General features: G+C 41.9%; 1 protein-coding gene across 3 annotated transcripts in view; it reads left to right on the top strand.

Annotated features, from left to right (window-relative positions):
• Positions 1 to 19,026, top strand: part of NUP214 (nucleoporin 214kDa) — a 45,283-nt gene that overhangs the window by 175 nt on the left and 26,082 nt on the right. For all 3 annotated transcript variants that reach the window (XM_010570901.1, XM_010570900.1, XM_010570899.1), the window contains exons 2-22: positions 1,426 to 1,621; positions 2,442 to 2,593; positions 2,844 to 3,048; positions 3,531 to 3,601; positions 3,944 to 4,007; positions 4,734 to 4,837; positions 5,423 to 5,529; positions 6,198 to 6,264; positions 6,675 to 6,798; positions 8,686 to 8,847; positions 9,912 to 10,368; positions 11,764 to 11,939; positions 12,627 to 12,718; positions 13,327 to 13,416; positions 13,789 to 13,938; positions 14,182 to 14,340; positions 16,550 to 16,653; positions 17,224 to 17,406; positions 17,893 to 17,978; positions 18,075 to 18,158; positions 18,493 to 18,738. In XM_010570901.1, coding sequence (XP_010569203.1) covers positions 1,426 to 1,621; positions 2,442 to 2,593; positions 2,844 to 3,048; positions 3,531 to 3,601; positions 3,944 to 4,007; positions 4,734 to 4,837; positions 5,423 to 5,529; positions 6,198 to 6,264; positions 6,675 to 6,798; positions 8,686 to 8,847; positions 9,912 to 10,368; positions 11,764 to 11,939; positions 12,627 to 12,718; positions 13,327 to 13,416; positions 13,789 to 13,938; positions 14,182 to 14,340; positions 16,550 to 16,653; positions 17,224 to 17,406; positions 17,893 to 17,978; positions 18,075 to 18,158; positions 18,493 to 18,738 — 3,079 coding nt within the window. The remainder of the gene's footprint in view (positions 1 to 1,425; positions 1,622 to 2,441; positions 2,594 to 2,843; positions 3,049 to 3,530; positions 3,602 to 3,943; positions 4,008 to 4,733; positions 4,838 to 5,422; positions 5,530 to 6,197; positions 6,265 to 6,674; positions 6,799 to 8,685; positions 8,848 to 9,911; positions 10,369 to 11,763; positions 11,940 to 12,626; positions 12,719 to 13,326; positions 13,417 to 13,788; positions 13,939 to 14,181; positions 14,341 to 16,549; positions 16,654 to 17,223; positions 17,407 to 17,892; positions 17,979 to 18,074; positions 18,159 to 18,492; positions 18,739 to 19,026) is intronic.

Genomic DNA, 19,026 nt, shown 5'->3' with positions numbered 1-19,026 from the left:
CCGTGAGGGGAAAGGGGCTTGGGGAGGGCTTGGCTTGGGCTGTGAGGGGTGATAGGCCGTGGGAGGGACTTGGCTTGGGCCGTGGGGCTGACAGGCCGGTGGGGGGTGGGGGGTGTTGGCTCGGGTCATGGCGGGGGCCTTTTGAGGCATCCTTGCAGGGTTTGTGAAGCGCTTGAGGAGTTTTCAGCAGGGTCTGGTGCAAGGGTGTGGAGTGGAAGAGGGAGGGGCTGGCATGGCCTCTGGTGGAGAGGGGTCCTGGTAATGCCTGGGGGAGGAGAGGCAGAATGTGAGAGTTGGAGGAACCTTATTTTGGGAGAGGAGTGGTGTGTTTCTAAGGCCTCCTGTCAGCATGCCTTGCGCTGGGAACGTCCTGCTTTTGGGAACAGCATGTGTGGTTGTCTGCTGTGGGACAGTGTAAACTGGAGTCTTACAGTGTGGTGCCACCCTAGCCCATCACTGTGTCTCCCGGAGTGTTACTGTGAGGCTGTATAAGCAGGGACTTGGCGGGACAGATTCCTGAAGACCACGTGGATCTTTGTGCAGCTGCTTTCTGCTCAGGCACCTTCAAAAACAAGGGAGTTAGGCTGTTTGCTTTGCAGAAGCTTCTGAGTTCCTGCAGCTTCCTCAGGTTGCAGGAATGTACTTACTCAGTGCTTTGGCAATAATTTGGAAACAAAATTCCGGTGCTTAATTTGAGTTGCTGGCATTAGATCCAGTGCTCTGTTCAACAGTTGGCACCTTGGGAAGAGAGACTCACTCCTAAGGGGAACCTCAGGTTTTGCATGGTAATAGTGTAACTGCTGTTTCTTAATTCAGTTTGTGTTTTTGGACGTTTTTTAATCTCTCACTCTGCTATTCTCTTCCTCCTTTTACAAAAGGACAATGTAAATTATGAGAGAAAGGAATGCAAAAAATAAGTCTGATTATACAGAGTCATTCCTGATGGTGGGTGAAAGGAATAACTGTATCTGTTCTGTGTGTCATAAATTACAGTAGCAAACCAAGATGCATCTAAGCAGATGTGTGCTTTGTAGGTTTACAGCAACAAGTTTTAATGATGTTGTATTTCTGCTTTGACCCTTCTCTTTCTTTTTGTCTTTCCTATGGATTGGCCAGTTTTGGTATGTGTCTGAGAGGGTTATGTGTCCCAGACAGATTGAACTCCCGCAGGTTTTATGAACATAGGCTGCTGTGTAGAAAAGAGGTTCAGCCAATGGAAAAAATGTGGTGTGATCTCAGTCTTTCTTAGAAGAGACAGAAAATGTGATGGGATGGCCAGTGACGATGTGGGTGGGGGCTCTGCCTTGGCAGGTGTTTCACAGCTCTCGTGGAGAGGCTTTTCAACTTACTGTCTTAGAGAAACTGAAGTAAACTATTCCTCTTTGCCAGCATATGTACAGCTACTTCCCAACTCTCTTACAACAGGATTTTCAGTTCAGAGCGCTGAAGAAGGTCCGCATCTTTGATGCTCCGGATGATCTTCCCAAAGAGCGCTCTAGTCTCCTTGCAGTGTCTAACAAATACGGGCTGGTCTTTGCTGGTGGAGGAAGCAGCCTGCAGATCTTTCACACTAGAAATCTTCTCATGCAAAACCAGCTGGGAGAAGATCCCAATAAAATTGGTAAGGCATCCTTATGTCTCATGGTCTTTGCAGACGCAGCTTTATATGCATTTTTATGATATAGAGCTCTTGGCTTCTGATACAGTCCTTGTCATGCTCTTTCGTGCATTTGAAATTACTGTGTTTTCTTGTATGAGAAGGCAGGAATAATATTTGCTGTACCGCTAGCTGAAATGAAGTACAGTTGTTGGGAACATGTCACCAGGATGTTCTGTGCTAGCTCCTGTTCACGTGTCTTTCAGGTTTGGCCACCTATGTTCAGTGCCATACAGTGAGGTTGACTTTTCCTACCCGAGAATGCACCCCTTTCCTTGCAGCCACACAGTGTCTTAGTAGCCAGTTGTACGTATCAGAGATGTGTGTGAGCGGAGGGACAGAGTTCTCGCACTGAGTTGTCCACAATGACTAAATGACTGTCCTGCAAGAGAGGAAGCAATCACTGTTCTACCACTTAAGTGCAAAATACACCAAAGTGCAAAATGGTTTTCATTCTCCCCTTGTCCTTAGTAACTGTACCACCCAGGGTATTCATTTGCATACATAGGTAAAACAAAAACTCTGTCCACCTATTTTTCCTCCAGGTTACTGAGAAAGGAAAGTGGAATCTTCTTTTCTTAGGCATTTGGCAACTCTTGAGACTGTATTGGTAGAGATGAAGGGGTTTGCTTTCACTCAGTTTTTCTACATGTTAGCTTTGACAGCTGCTGTTAATAGGACTGGTGATTTTTGCATAAAATTGTTCTAACAGTATTGCTTTACAAGAACAGTTCTTGGTATTTAAATTTGTCCCCTTCATTTTATCTTCCTTTCCTTTTTTAAGTGGAAAATGTTCAGAGTACCTTAGTTCCCATGAAGTTTCCTGTACAGCACCTGGCTCTAAGCTGTGATAATCTCACGCTGTCCGTCTGTATGATATCCAGTGAGATCGGTTCCTTCATTGGCTTTTTTGATGTCCGCACGTTCTTAAACCAGGTAAAGCACATGAAAAGTGTTTTGGTTTGTTTTTCAAGTTACAGCAGGAGGAGAGGCATACCTTGGGTGGGATTTTGTGTTTCTCTGTGGGAGGTGTCTTGTAAAGGATTTGTTCAGTAAACTCAAAATCTGCTTATTTTCATCAGTCATTAATTTATAGGAAGGTCAAAAATGCTTGGGATTATGACTTTGGGAGAGCTTGATTTTGTAATCAGTTTTGACTGTCTCATGTATTTGTCTTTCCCAAAAGGCAAAGCAGCAGAAACGTGCATTTGCGTATCACAAACTGGCCAAGGACTCAGGAAGTGCAGCAATGGTCAATGACCTGAAGTGGAACCCCGCTAGTCCCACCATGGTGGCCATCTGCCTGTCCGATGGCAGCATCTCTGTCCTGCAGGTCACGGACTCTGTGAAAGTGTATGCCACACTGCCTTCCTCTGTAGCTGTTACATCTGGTGAGTGGCAGCCTCGGATAGCATACAGAATGTCAGACACTGAAGAATAGAAGTGGATTGATAGGTGTAAAAAGACAGGCTATTTGTCTGGGGAGGATGTTTCTTAAAAAAAATTCTTTACAAAAAGGGAGGATTTAAACTCCCTAAGACTTGGAAAATGTGTTGCAGTGTAACTGCTCTTTCCCAGTTGATTGGAGGAGCTGCATCTTGTGAATTAGTCAGATGTGCCCACCTGTGGTTTGTACTGTCTGAGGCTTGACTGTCATCTTCAAGGCAGCACGCAAATAAGAGTCATCATCTGCTGGTTTTTGATCTTGCAGTCTTGTTTTCTCTGTGACTGGATGACTCCCTGTTTGTTTAATTCGGATTCATAGTTTTTTGCAGGGGGAAAAAACTGCAGTTTTAATGTATTGGTCCTGCTTTTGTGGGGCCTTGTAACTCTCCAGTTCCTTAGTGCTAATGAAATTCTCTTTTTTGCTTAGTGTGTTGGAGCCCAAAGGGAAAGCAACTGGCTGTAGGGAAGCAAAATGGCACCGTGGTGCAATATCTGCCTGTAAGTATTGTTGCTAGTAAGGCCTTATGTCTGTTCACTAGTTTGCAATATGCTTTATTTTCTTTGCATTGCAAGCTACAGAATTTGGTCAGGTGGCACATGGTGTGAGCCATGTGAAGCTGCCCAAGCACTTCAGTAATATTAAGAGTGTCTTAGACCAATGTTGGGTTTAGTTTAAGGTTTGCACCTGCCCCTGAAAAGTCATGATTTCAGGGTGGCACATGGTGAATATTAAAGAGTGGGTGAGTTGCTCTAATCCGGTTCTCTGGGCTTTCTGCAAAACTTGCAATTGGCTTTGTTTGTTGGCTTTTTCTTTGTGCTTAAGAGTAGTTTTATTTGCAGAATCTGCAGGAGAAGAAAGTAATCCCTTGTCCTCCTTTCTATGACTCCGACAATCCTGTTAAAGGTACGTCTTTTCATTTCTTTTTTTGCTTTCTTTCTTTTAAAATATTTTTACTCGTTCCTCCTCATGTTGTTTTTAGTTCCAGAAGCTGTATACTGCACTGGTTATGTAATTACACTGTGATTTTTAAATATTTGGAAAAAAAATAATTATGTGCTTTATCTCTGGGTTGTGTAGAAAAATTACCAGTCGGCCAGAGTCCTTGTCTATTTCTAGAATGTTTTAAATATGCATTTTAAAAGCTATTTTTTGCTTGCTGATGTGATAGACAGTACTGTCACAAGTAATCTCCCTTTAGCATGAAGATTTCTGGATATAAATCCTATTCTCATATTTCATGTAAGTTTCATCTCATCATTTTGACTCTTCAATAAAATGTCAAAGCAGTAAGTTTAGAAAAGCAGAAACACTTCATTTGGATATGCCAAAATATCATCCATGTTTGGAAATGCTGGTGTTGTCTCGCCTGTGGTATTGTCAAGCAAATCAAATACATTCTTTTGGTTTGTTTTGGAAATTTCTGGGATCAAATAGTTTTTCCCCCTAATAAGATTGATGTTCTGTAGCCAGATCATTGAAGTTCTTTATCTTGGTAGTTTAGAAGTTAGTGATTCCTTATTTGTTTTTTTTCTTTTACTTTTGTGTGCTGTGCACAGTTAAAATCGATATACAAGAAAGTATCATTCTGAAGTGTTTCTGCCTGAGATAACTTGTTTCCTTCTCTTTCAGTTTTGGATGTACTGTGGATTGGCACATATGTCTTTACTATTGTATATGCAGCAGCTGATGGGACACTGGAAACACCTCCAGAAGTGGTCATAGCCATATTGCCTGTAAGTGCCAGCAAGTCACAATGACAGAAGTGTTTGTTGCTTGTGTTTGACTTGTTTATTGCAATGGCAAGTTGCTTTTAATGCTGACATTGGCATCATGTAGAATTCGAGTTTGGTACTACTGTCAGTCATGGTTTTGGGGTTGGGGGATTGAGTGGAGGAAGTAGTATCCAACTGAAAACCGGTCAGTAACCTGTTCTCTGCTGAGATCAAATTGTGACATGAAGACTTCTGGCCTCTGAAGTAAACACTTGGGAAGAAAACCTTAGCTGATGTAGAGTCCTGATACTTTTTGTGTGTGTGTATGTGTGTTTTTTTGTTTAGGTTAAGGAGATTTTGGGGCCTGATGATATGCTCTTATTTAGTATCAGGTTATTCATTGCTGGGGGGGGAGTGTGAGATCTAAATTCCCTGGTAACTACTTTATTGTTCCTTTATCTTTTGGAGGAGGGTTTTGGTTTGTTTGCTTTTTTCTTTGTTTTTCAAGTGGTCTCGCGATGCCTGTTCTCTCTTGAAGTATGTGGCAATTATTGGTGTACCCTGATGCAGTCATTGGAAGGTAGATTAATAATGTTGGTCTTACAGAAAAAGGAAGAGAAGCGACCAGAGAAGTTTGTGAATTTCATGGAGCCTTGTTACGGGAGCTGCACGGAGAGACAGCATCATTACTTCCTCAACTATGTTGAGGAATGGTGAGTGGCAGGAATCATGGCAAGGTCTTTCCCTTGTTATGCATGTCTGAGTGGTCAGTGTTTCTCTGCATATATTGTGTTACTCCTTTTTTGTAAACTATATAATACCTGAATATGAGAGAAATGAAATGGAATTGGTATTTTGAAAATGCTTTGTGAAAGCACAGCTCATTTCTCTTGCGCACTTTATCTCCATGCCAGCACACTCGTTTGTCTGGTGAGAATTCACATGATTTCATGCAGGTACATAAGATTGTTTAAAATCTGTCATAACCATTTCCCTTGAGATTGTAAGTCATAGGTTGGGTAAAGCATGACCTTTTGTCTTGCTTAATTGTGTATCTATGTGAAGAAGCTGTTCCTAACTTTTCAACTACCTGACCTGAACCATCATTATTTATGATGCTACAGTGTCTGTCAGATCATTGGTTGGCAAGGGGATTCAGCCCCTGATGACTAGTTTTAAAGAAAAAAAAAAAAAGTTCTAAAAAGTTCTGTAGTGATGTAGCCAGTCATATTTCCCTCATCTTGGGAGGAAAGGTCAGTTTTATATTGTTACAACTGTATTCCTAGTTATGAATTTGTCTAGATGATAATGAATTGTGGAGCTGGGGACCTTGCTGTGGATTGTCATGTTGGTTTTAACCTATTTGTGTCCATGCTTACAGGGATCTGGTTCTGGCAGCTTCAGCAGCTTCCACAGAAGTCAGCATTCTTGCCAGGCAAGGGGATCAGGTAATATTTTTGTTCCTGTTGCATTTGTGCGTAGTGACACAAAAGAGAAAGGGTAAACAGAAACACAGTATGTTGTGAACCAAGTACTAGAGGTCTACCTTTCATGGTTCACTTGGCAGTCTCAAAATTTGGTCAAGCTCACTGTAATAAAGTGATTCGTGTGAGCTCATCAATTGAAGTTAAACATTAAAACTGTCTGACCTTAACCCTGACATGCAATGATGTGTGAGAAATCACACACAAATCTGTAATGGGCCCTGATACTTCTGGCATTTGTTAATTTGACAAATTCAAGTAGATGCTTGTCTAGCTTTTTTGCAGTCTTATCTTTCAACTGTAGTAGGCTAGAGTTCTGAAGAAGGCTGATCACAGGAAAGCAGTACTCAAAATAATAATCTAACTTTTTGCAGAACTGGGAATCATGGGTTTTGGAGGACTCCAGCAGAGCAGAACTTCCTGTGACAGATAAGAGTGATGACACTCTGCCTGTTGGTGTTGCTGTAGACTACACCAGTAACATGCCTATCCCAATCAGTAAGTCTTGTTAGTCTTTTTTTGTGGAATAGTCCAATAATAGAGATATTTTTGAGGGGCAGCCTGGTGCACAGGGTTCTGGGAGATCATTCTGAAAGGGAGGCCGACACACATCCTGCCTCTTTATACTAAGCCCATAGCACATGTGGGCTTGCTTCTGTGTAAGGATTCAAATGGCAAAGTTTTAAATACGATTCTTCGTCAAAACTTTCAGCAGCCTGGGATACTACACTAACAGCACCTGAGTTATGTCTATGTTTCACAGAGCCAGGATAATAGTGAGTTTAAAGGAGTCATGTTCTAACACCAGGGATTTCAGACTGCCTGGGAGGTTTTCTTTATTCTTGTAGCTTACGTCGTTTGGCGGAACTGTTTTGTATGAAGTACATTTGCACTGATCTAAAGGAAAAGGGGGTTAGTTTCAAAGCCAGAAAAAGCAAAGATTATTGAGGTGAATGCGTAGATTTTAATTCTGCATTAAAGCACAGGGCCTGTACTGACTGAACCCTGCTGTGCTCTACATCTAGCCAGTTGCATTATTGCTGTACCTTCTGTGCTGCCTGAAGGCTCTTCAAAGCACCTTGTCAGAGGCTGAAGCTGGAGATACATCTGAGCTATTGTGTTGTACCTTAGTGAATTCTGAAAACTCTCTCTCAAAACCCAGAGACAGATTGAAATAGAGATGCCTTCAGGCAGAGTGGAAGGTACTGCAGTCAAGAGTTCCTGAAGAGCACAGGAGGGTGCCGATTAACTGAGAACTTTACCTGAATGAAAACCTACAGTAGGGAATTGAGGTCAAACTTTGTAGTTGAATGCCACATTGAATCTAAAGCCTTTTCTCTGTTAATCTATACAGTTATTGGATTAAGGAATCTGTTGGGACAGATTTTTTTAAAGCCCAGGTTGTGCTGCCTTAGACTTTTTAGAAAGATTTTTGGAGAAGCTTTTTGCTAGCACATTGTCTGTGTTCTCACAGAGTGCAATCAGCTCAGTTTTGGCTGCACATTAATTGGCTTTACAGTTCACAGCAAGTTTGGATTGTAAAGAAACCTCATTTGTCCTGGAGCTTGTTCCGATGTGGAAACTGCCCTTCCCTAGCATGCTTTTCCTGAAGAACCAATAGGTAGAGAAACATAGCCATCCACTGCACTGCCTGACAAACAAAGCACTGTGATTATAGCACATTTTTCCTGCATCCTAGATTTGTTGCTTTTGTTTGTTTGTTTAATTAAGCACAGTTAAACCATTATAGAAATCTTTTTAGAAATACAGGGAGTGGTTTGGGGCCTTTAACTGTGCTGAGAGTATTTGAACTGAAGCAGACTCTAGGCTCAAAGCTGCAGCTGCACAAAACGCAAGTATTTTATATCAGAGGTTCAGATCATCAGGATGTTTGTTTGATGTTGGCTTTCTTTAAAGTTAAAAAGCTTTCTATCTAGCAATTCTCTTTCATACTTTATATAAGTGAATGTTAATGATGTGACAGGACCCAATGGAATGTGGGGATTGCTCAAAGGCATAGAGGTTTGAAGGAAGGAGCAGAGTATGGGTGAAGAAAAAGGACTGCTTCAAAATATGAAAAGGCTTGGCACAGGAACTCACAGGTGAAAGTTGGGCTTTGTGATTTGGGACATGACATGTGATTGTCAAAATAACCCTTCATCTGTGAATTTATGAAACGTGAAGTCAGGAATAGGAAGGACTAAAGAAGGAAAAAAGGAGAATTGGGCATTCATGGAGAAGCAAGGGAGCAAAGATGCAAGTGAAAGGAAGAAGGGAGAAATGTAAGAAATAATTGTGCTAAGCAAGTCACATGAAGGTGCCAATGCCAGTAGGAACAGAACAGGAAACTTTTGCTGCAAGACTTACATATGTGGTCTCTGGCAGGTGATGAGAAGACCCTTGCTCCAGCTCCAGTTCTGATCTTGCTCTCTACGGATGGTGTGCTCTGTCCGTTTTACATGATCAATCAAAACCCAGGGGTCAGATCGCTTATTGTGACCCCAGAGCCATTGCTGTTAGTAGGGGAGAGAGTTCCAAAGTCAGCAGGTAAGTGCTCTGGTGCGTTAGGGAAACACTTGTATTTGTGGATCTTTGTCATCTTCGTCTGTAAGTTTGGTAGTTAGTTTTTCTTTATGATGATAATGGGGAGCAGTTCTTGGGTGTTTTGTGCTCCCAGGACTGTTCTTTGTATTTTGCTCATCAGTATGAAATTATCTAGTCCTATTCATCTCAAGCACTTTGCAGACTGTGCACTTAGACTCTACTGTGCAATCAACCTTTGGGTAACAGGGCCAAAGCAATTCTAGGAGGCCCTTTGCCCGAGTTTGGGATGTATGACTGCAACTGCAGCAGTAACTGCAGGCTCTGCTTGGCAACAAGAATCAAGCACTGTGCAGACCCAGAGCATGGTCTGGATGCTGCAGAGAGGTGATGGTTTTCCTCCATATGTTTTGCCACAGGAGGCCATGATAGGAACTAAGGTGTTTGGCTGCCGCAAAAGCTTATTTAAACAATAGCTTTCTGCAGCACTGTGAAAATTGTGTTAGCAGGTGAAGAGTAGTAGTTTTATCTGAGTTAAGTATGTGTTGCCATATGCAGTGTGAAGTAGGCAGTTTCCTATACTGGGGTAGACAGGTAAGTTGATTCTTTTGTCTGCATGCATGCAATAATAATTGGAAACCCACCATTTTCTTCCCTAACTCCAAATTTGCTTCTCCTTCCCCAAACAGAATGCTTTTGTTTGGCAGCCTGCCTCTCTGCAGCACTGGCTGACTTGTGTGCTGACAGCCTGTTTTATTTGAGATGGCAGGAACCTCATCAAAATCAATGGAGAAAGGTGAAGCCTTTTCACAGGAAATTCCAGACAACATTAATCTAGACAGACTGTAGTATTGATCGTGGCTTGGACTTTGTGCAGTTTCTGTATCACTTACTAGGTTTGGGGACTGGAAGCCCGGCTCTGCCATCTCTCTTCCTCACTGTACTGTCTGTCCAGTGAGCAAGATAGTGCTGAACTGTCCCCATCAAATAGCATTTGGCCTTGCAATATCTTCTGCCATTATTCAGTGCAGCCAAATGAGTCTCTTTCTTCCCCATTTGTCTTTCCGCAGGAAGTACTGCCACAACGCCAACCACTCCCCCAACTTCTTTAAAGCCTGACACAGTACCAGGTGTTGCTCCTAGTGCGCCTGCCTCAAGTCAGTCTCCTGCAGTGGGTGGAGCTGCTGCTTTTTCCTTTATGCCTTCGACTGTGAAGATGCCTGGCTCTACAGGCAGTGATCCTCCATCTTACCCCTTTGCCACTGATGCCTCCACGCAAGCCCTCGCTCCCAGTCTGACTGGAGCAGCAACGTTCTCTTTCTCCGCTGCTTCTCCCAAGGCATCCATGACTCCTGCTCCTTCTGCAGGCACCGCTACAGCTACTGCCACCTCCTTTTCGTTTGGATCCATGAACTTCAAACCAGCTGCAGACAGCTCACCTGGGCCACCACTCTCCACAACACCTGTTGCACAGAAGTCATCTTTTGTCCCTTCAGCTTCTTCAGTCAAAGTGAACCTCAATGAGAAGTAAATAGATACAGTAGTTAATGCAGTGGCTGGATACTTGTAAAATTGCTCCAGGCATGGACAATGTATGGTAGTTCTGAAGATGGTTTCTAGCTTTTTGCCCTGACAGCTCCCCAGGCTCCCAAGAAAGCACTGAGGAAGCCTCTCTTTATCTCAGACATAGCTGTCTTGGCTGTGAAAACGCTCAGTGCTTCCCATGCTAGAGGTTATGTTCAAGGGCAAAATATTAGTCAAGCGATGATGTCAAAAATTAGACTGATAATCTGCCAAATTGCCAGAGACCTAGTTTTTTCATATCTTTGCTTCGTAGGCTTCAAACAGTAATTCCATGCCTTGGTTTGATGCAAATCATGGTTAAAGACTCTTGGGGAGCACTGGGATTTGAAATCCTTTGTCTGGGACTGGTTTAGTGTGGCGGTGATAGTACAAGTTTCTTTGACTGTTTGTTGAAGGTTCTTTACCCCCAACCTAAAGAGTAAGTCACAGAGCTGAGAGGAAGCTGTATCCGTAGCTGATGGATTTCTTTTCCACTCCTGTGTTCAGTGGAAAAGGTGCCGGACCTTTTGGTTATCTTCTTAAATGGGTGCTTGGTCACTGAACACAGGATCTGAAATCTTCAAAGCTTGTTCATGCCAACTGAAAGAAATCTAATATTGATTAGAAACTATGCAAAATGGATTTGAGTGATGAGTGTTCTCAGATTTCATATACCTACTTTTCCCTCCAACTCCTGAGACTTGCTCTCTGTTTTTAGAAAGAATTGTTTAAAAGACAGAGCTGTGTTAATTGGAGCTACTTTCTGTGGAGAGCAATTTTCATGTAAATGCATCATAAAAAATTTCTGATGGTTCAAATGATTCTTTTTTAATTAGAAAAATCTTTACTACACCAGGATCTGATGGTAGCTCTTATGGCTCTTTAAATTTTATATTTTGTGTATAAAGCAAATGATACGCTTGTGAATTGCCTGAATATTTAAATTGGCTGCTTTGAGGAGCTGAGTTTGCAGATGAATAGAAATTCATATTTTCTTGCAGAATTTCTGTTTGAGCCTTGCTGCAAGGATGACGCTGAAGGGCAGCTCAGATTTGCTATAGTTGGTGCAAAATGATGAGGTGCATTTTGAAGCAGGGTAGTACTTTCTGCTGGCATTTGGCTTTTGCTTGCTGGGTGGGTCTATGGTAGCAGTCTTTGTGGTTCCACATATTCAGAAATGATCCTGAATGGCTCCTTCCCACTATCTCCAGAAGCTACACTTGTAATTTTGTATCGGGAGCTTGAGTTGTTGCTGATCCCAGAGGATGCTAATTCATTGGAACTTAGTGCTTCATTTTGGATGGAGGGAAACAGCCAGGACCAGTTCAGAGCTGAAAGATGTTCTGCTTTCTGTTGCAGGTTCACTGCTGTAGATACTTCTTCTCCCACTAGCAGCAGTGGTCAATGCACTTCCACAATGTTTTCATTCTCAACCGCTTCAAAAACTGCTTCTGGAGGTCCTCTGAGCCAGTCCACGCCCCTCGCAGCCTCTCTTACCACACCACTGAAGGCTTCGACACCTGTGCCTGCCGCAGGTAGGAGTCTGATGCATATTGTTGGGAATAATGCATTATAAACAATGTTCTAAAAGTTTTAGGACATAATGAGCTTCGTTTGGCTTCTTTCTTTCTTGTTTTTCCTGCTGCTTTTACTGATGCAGCAGGCCTCCTGGTTTGCCCACCATCATGATGTGATGGACTTTAGTGCTGAAACTGAGAAGTTTTTCCATTTGTGCACTTTGTTCCCCAGAGAGCCATACGTGAAATGAATATATTTAGCTTCTTAAGTTCATCCAGAAGTTCTGGCATTTTCAGTGCTCTGTAATACAGCTCTGATTATGAAAGTTTCTGGGCAGTCACACAAATCAGTGCCTTATCTTGCATCTGGAGTGACTAGAGTTCAAAGTGGTCACAAATGAGTTTGAATTAGATAGCACTTATTCGTTAGCAGAATAATATTCCATCTCTCAAATGATCTTGTGACTGCGGGTCCTGAGGTCCTTCAGGAGTGGTGCAGCCAGATATTGGAGAGTGACAGTTGTTACCATTAGCAGAGAAGTTGGATGGGAGTAAAACAGCACTTAGGGAACATTCTTGCACTGGGGCCCATACCACTATTGCTTTTGGATTTGACAGCGGTGATTATGGTTGTATCTAATCACAACCTGTTTTCTCAAGCTTTGTATAAGTTCATAAATTACCGTTCCTCTTTTTAAATTCCAGTGGCACGTCCTGCTCAAAATATACCTTCAGCTTCTTTACTACAGAAGACAGCCAAAATCACCCCGTCTGCAGCAAAGCCAAGCTCTACTCAGGTAATGGGAACTTGAGTGGATTCTTTAGAGGGTGAATGTTTTACATGGCCCATGAGTTGATTAGAACTCATTGGACTGAATGACTGTTCTTAGGTCAAAGAATTAGCTAGCTTTTGATATTAAAATAGTAGCAAATCTGAGAGACTAAAACTGTTCTGTGCATGTCTCTATAGAGACCTGTGTTTTGATGTATATTGTCATAATCAGAGTTGTTCCTGTTTTTCTGGAAATGAGGTTTCACAGCTTTGCTAGCTAATAAGTGGTCAAGAGATACCTTGACCGTGTATTAAGAGAGACACCAAGTTTGTTGGATATTAAAATCTAAGCAGTAATACAGAGCAGCACACAAAGATTTCCTTTGCCTTCATAAAGCTTTAGCCACATATCTCCAGGTAGTCCGCTCTCCTACTTCAAACATGCACATACCAGTCTTAATTTACTGTGGAACTAGTATTTATGTTTATGACAATTGTCTCCCTGGTGACTGGTGTCTGGATGGAGTTTCTAACAGCAGGCCTTTTTTGATATTCTAAGCTCCCTGTTGCTAAGGATATATCCCTAATATTGTTGTGTTTTTTTTTTTTTATTTTGGGTTGGGTTTTTTTCAGGGCAAATCAGCACTCCCCAGCACAGCTTTAGAGAAACAGTCCCACCAGTGGAAGGATTCAGACCCTGTCATAGCAGGAATCAGAGAGGAGGTGAGATTTTCAAGCAGTTTTCTTAATTTTAGAAGCTGTAAGACCACCTATAGGTACACAGACACTTATTTTCAGTTCACCTATGTTGTGATGGTGTCTGTCAGTATTTTAGGAGTCAGAATGGAAATTTTTCCCAGGATAATCAGCCTAGTTTGTAATTGCTGTTTGTGTGTCCTGTTCAGTCATCTTTAATTTCAGTTGCTGTGCTGAAAGAATTGAGTATTCTTTCCTGTTAACGTTGAAGAAGAATTTTCTGCTTTAGTTGCAAAGTGACAGGTGTTTATGGTGTAGTAGAAACATTATCCAAGAGCTGCAACATTTGTTCCAGACTCCACTGTGTTTCACTGGCTGCACTTCCGCTTGACTTTGTAGATTGCGCATTTTCAAAAGGAGATGGAGGAACTGAAGGCCCGGACTTCCAAAGCCTGTTTCCAAGTTGGTACTCCAGAGGAAATGAAGATGTTGCGAACGGAGTCAGATGATCTTCACACCTTCCTCTTGGAAATTAAAGAGACAACAGAGGTGAGCAGAGTATCTTCAAACTGTTTCATTCCTCAGCAATGACTGTTCCTCACCTGATGTTCCTACTTAACCTGCTAAAGCTGAACTGATGTAGATGGAACATCTGACTATGCAGCTTTAATGTAGGGGTGACATTTGTATTTGTGCGTTCAGGCAGACACTTGCAGAAGCCCCTGTGCTAGAGATGGCAATGAAAAAATGTCACTTTGAACCTCATCCCATCTGTTTTGTTTCTATTTGCAGTCACTTCACGGGGATATTAGTATTCTGAAGACAACTTTGCTGGAGGGATTTGCAGGGGTAGAAGAGGCTAGAGAACAGAATGAACGGAATCATAGCTCGGGGTATTTACACTTGCTCTATAAGAAACCTTTGGATCCCAAGAGTGAAGCACAGCTTCAGGTATGAAGCATGTCACCTAACTTCTAATCTAAAGTTTTAAATAAAATAAAACTGAGGCTTGCGTGTGCAAGTGCCCAGCAGTTTTGTTCTGCCCTAGGTATTTGCTGTTTCAACGTAGTCTAGTAAAAGTGGGATGAGCTTTGTTTTCTATGAGTTTGCAAGACATGCTGAAAATTCCCTCCTAAAGCTCCTCTGTGTTGTTGCCATTTGCAGTGATGATTCAAAACTCCTGCTGAAGGGAAGTAGTTTACCCGAGATCCAAATATATTCTAAGCTTGAAATGTGACTCTTGACATCCCGTTCCTTCTCAGCCTGTAGTGTTTGCTCGGGGATTTCAGTTAAAAGAACTTTTTTTTCTTTTTCCCAACACTTTATAGAAGAGTTCTTGGAATTATTTTTATCTCCAGCAAGTGCCTTATGGAACAACTTGATGATTTATTATGACTTACAGAATTGTGTGGTTAATTTTGTGGATGGTGGAGCATAAAGCTAAATGATATTCTAAAAGCTGGGGCACAAAGGAAGATAACCATCAGTACATAAAGAGGCTTTCAAAGACATGAAAGCAACTAAGGGTGAACCACTCTTTTTGTTACAGCTCTGGTGATGAGGGCTATTTAACCCTAAGCAAAATAGAGTGAATGTGCCCTACAAATGATACTTGGTCTTTTATAAACCGATAAGTTCCCCTCAAGAAGTTCGACTAGCAGGCCGAAGATGTAATTGAATGTCATCTTTGTCAGAGTAGGTATCAGCAGCATGCACACAGACAGTTACTAGAAATCAGCTGGCATGAAGTAATTTCTTTTAGGTCTGATTGCTAATCTTCACCTGGATTCTGTAGATTGATTCACTCTCCTAATTGTATGCCTGCTTTGATGTCCAATACGTCTCTGACATTTCAAGCTTATGCTTGTGGCTTCAGAGAGATGGTAATCTCGAAATGCTTGTTTCACTGATCTAGAGAGAGGATCATGAGGAAAGAATAACAGAGTGGGAGAGAAGTAGAAGTGGCTTGGAATGTGGGGAGAAAGCTTTCAGGTCAACTTTCTGAAAGTTTACAAGAAAGACAGTTCTAGTCTGACTCTTAAATTTTGTTCAGTCTACATCATCCCCATTCTCCTGGGTGAGAAAAGCTCACTTATTCAACTTTGTGTATTAGTTTTCAATGAAGTTTTAAAGATCCTGAAGCTTTTCTGATGTCCAGCCATATTGATTTGCTGTCCAGAGAGTTGTTGCTATATAATGCTCATAGTTGCTGGAGAGAGGAAACCTGTGCTTGGTAGTGTGTAACACAAAGCCCACAGTAGGACTGGGGTTTGGTTTCTGGTTGGGTACGTCATGTTGGAATTTCATACTGTATCTTGAAAACGGTTGCAGTGGAATTTTTCCCAAGCTGTGCTACTTGGCTGCTTCATCATTGTATTTAAGTGAGCATTCTGTTGAGATGAACTGAAACCGACTGCAGTTTCCATTTCCATTTTACGAGATCGGAGTTCAAGACATGTTCATGCCATGACAGGCTGGAGGGATGACAACAGTGAGACTGAACGCTGGGTTTGTTTAGGGAGCAGGGCTTGTAGCCAGAGATCTCTGGCTTAGTTGTGCCAGTTGTGCAACTATGTGGTCGTGGATAAGTCACTTTACTCTCTCTGTGCTTTTTTTTTTTTTTTTTCTTTCCTACCTATAAAAATCAAGTTAATTCCTTGCCTTAATGTGGGAGTTGTGAGTATTTGTGAATGCATTCATGAATCATAGTCTGTGAACGCTGGTATCCTAGAGCCATGTGAATAGCCTGCAAAGCTTTGATCACCTATAATTGTTAGAAGTTTCAACATTGTAAAATGGGAACAAATGACTCATGTTCTGGAAATAAGATTTGAAATAAGGTTTGTTTTGTATAATGCCTGATGTTTGTAAAAACTCTTTCTGTAAAGACCTGGCAATGTTTTGCAAACATTATAGAAAGTATTATTTCTAGTTGAGAGCTGGGATAAAATGTCCAAGCCAAGCCCTGTGGGTACCCGTTGATTGATAAGTAGATTTTCAGTATGTTGGGGGTTCTGTTGTGCTGATAAAACTTTCCAGGCAGAAATATGGGGAAGTGCCGTATGGCTTGGACTGAATGAGCCCAAAGGGTCTTCAGCTTCTCCAAATGAAACTGAGATTTCTGAAGTGAATTAAAAGCTGACTTTATTTTGCATGGTAGGAAATTCGACGCTTGCACCAGTATGTGAAGTTTGCTGTTCAGGATGTGAATGATGTTCTGGATTTGGAGTGGGATCGGCACCTGGAACAGAAGAGAAAGCAGAAGTAAGTAACTGAAATTGGAATACAGAACAACTGTAAGTAACATGTCAGTGAATCAGGCATTAGTCTCTAATCAACAGATAAAAGCCTTTTTCTATTTAACAGTATGATAATTTTCAAGGGGTCTAGGAATAAAGCTTGACTAAGACACCTAATGGGAGCTGTAGGCTCAGACTCTTTGGCTTCGTACATGTTACAGGCTTGCTGCATCTCTGTGTACAGGGTAAATAGTGCTTATAGGAAAAAAACCTATAAAATAAGCTTTGTAGAAACCAAATGCATCCATTGGTGGTAGCTAATAAATGGAGCATCTATTCTAGTAAATAAAGCATCTTGAATAAATAAATAAAGCATCTTGAAGTAAATGAGCTAAATGAATAAACTTGCAGCATATCCAAAGGAGAAATATGCATTTGAGGTGAACTGAACTGCTTTGGTGTTCAAACCAAACCATGTTTGACCTCATGGTGTTTAAGTAGCTAGAATCACTAAACTACTTTGTGTATGCATGCCTGCTTGTGCCCAGATACGTAGAATGGTCCTTACCCCTGCCTCTTGATCTGATGTCTTAAGGCGTCTGATAGTTCCCGAGCGAGAGACTTTGTTTAACACCCTGGCTAATAACCGGGAAATAATCAATCAGCAGAGGAAGAGACTAAATCAGCTTGTGAACAGCCTGCAGCAGCTCCGACTGTATAATCAGACATCTCAGTGGAGTGTTCCCAGTGATACATCTTCTCTTAGCAGTGCTCAAAGGTATGTGAAACATGAGTTCCTGAGTGGTGTTGACACTCCTTTACTCTTGCCCCCAGTAATGTGCAAGGGTGCATCCTCCAAAGAATGATGTTTTGTGGATGTGGTATGGGAGGACAGGAAGTCCTAAAAATGATACTAAACTATGCCCAGGTACTACAGAAGCTCATTGGTTATATTCTGTGGCACGCTGTTCAATGATTCTCAGAAGTTTCCCCTAAAAGCTACATTTTTATAGTAAACAGGATAATAGAGCCTCGAGGCTGAGGTACTGCTGGTTGCCTGAATTCAGGGGAAGAAGTGAATGGCTCTTAGAGTTTCCAAAATAATTCAAGATGCATGTGTTTTAAATAGGACAGTATCTAGAGGAGTCAATTGTTCTTCCAGATGAGCCAATGGTTCTAGTGGTTCCTTTGGCCCCCTTTTGTTCCTGATTTGGTTGGTTTCTTTCTGCTGATCATGGTTTTTCATTGTTCTGCCTTGTCCCAGTTTTGACAGTGACCTTGAAAGTCTGCGCAATGCCTTGATGAAAACTACCTTGGAATCACATGCCAAGCCTCTGCCTAAAGTACCTGGTAATTTATTCTTTCTTCCTGACATTCACACCATAAATGTGAATTACTTTTTTTTTTTTTTTTATTGTAAAGTAATAACTGTCTTCGGTTTTCCAGCTAAATTATCCCCCGTGAAACAGGCACAGTTGAGGAATTTCCTAGCAAAGAGGAAAACTCCACCAATTCGGTCTACAGCTCCAGGTAAAATTTTAGTTACTGTAGAAGTCTGAAATGCTTTCCAGGAGGATGACTTACCTGCTGTGGGAATCAGTCCTGAAGTTACCTTTTGGCTTCTCACATCTCAACCCCTACTTCTCATTTCCTGTTTCCTCATTGCTCTCAATAAGAATTTTCCTCAGTTACCATCTTGTTGAAGGCTGCCTTTCCTGGCAGTTAAGAAGTCAAATCCTGTCAATGCAGGATTAAAACAAGCTAGTAGAAGAGCATCCTAAAACAGGGTGTCTCTGTCTTGTCTGTTAGGCTGGATGGTTCCCTCAACTTAATATGCACATGTCATTTTTTTCTGATATTGCAGCAAGTTTGTCCCGATCTGCTTTCTTGTCCACAAGATACTATGAAGATTTGGATGAAGTCAGTTCAACATCCTCAGTTTCCCAGTCGCTGGAGAATGATGATTCACAGGCAGTGGACCAGGAAGAAGAGGCTGCTCCAGTCCAAGTCCCTCGTCATGCTCCTGTGGTCCGTACTCCCTCTATCCAGCCTGGTTTGATGGCTCAGTCTCCGTCCTTTGGGAAGCAGCACCTGTCCCTGGGTGCTTTGCGTGAGTTGTTTTTTTTGCAATGTATCTCCTATTCTGCATATGTTCTTGTTGGTATCTTTAACTACTGTATCCATTGCCAGTGCTTCACGTCTTGGAGAAATGAGATTGCAGCATGGTGATTTACATTGCCTAGTTTCCAGAAGCGGTTAGCGGAGTGGCGTTGTAACCTCATGAACTGGAGCTAAAAGCACTAAAATATCTTGACTCACTGACTGTTTTTTTGATGGCCTGTTTCTTTCAGATAGTATTGTCCATAGGTAGCATTGTCTTCCTTCAGTAATTTGCCTT

This window comes from Haliaeetus leucocephalus, unplaced genomic scaffold (genome assembly GCF_000737465.1).
Source record: "Haliaeetus leucocephalus isolate CR32 unplaced genomic scaffold, Haliaeetus_leucocephalus-4.0 Scaffold306, whole genome shotgun sequence".
Taxonomy (NCBI): Eukaryota; Metazoa; Chordata; class Aves; order Accipitriformes; family Accipitridae; genus Haliaeetus; species Haliaeetus leucocephalus.
Note: the sequence above shows the minus strand (reverse complement) of the source record. Positions and strands in the feature narration are given on the sequence as shown.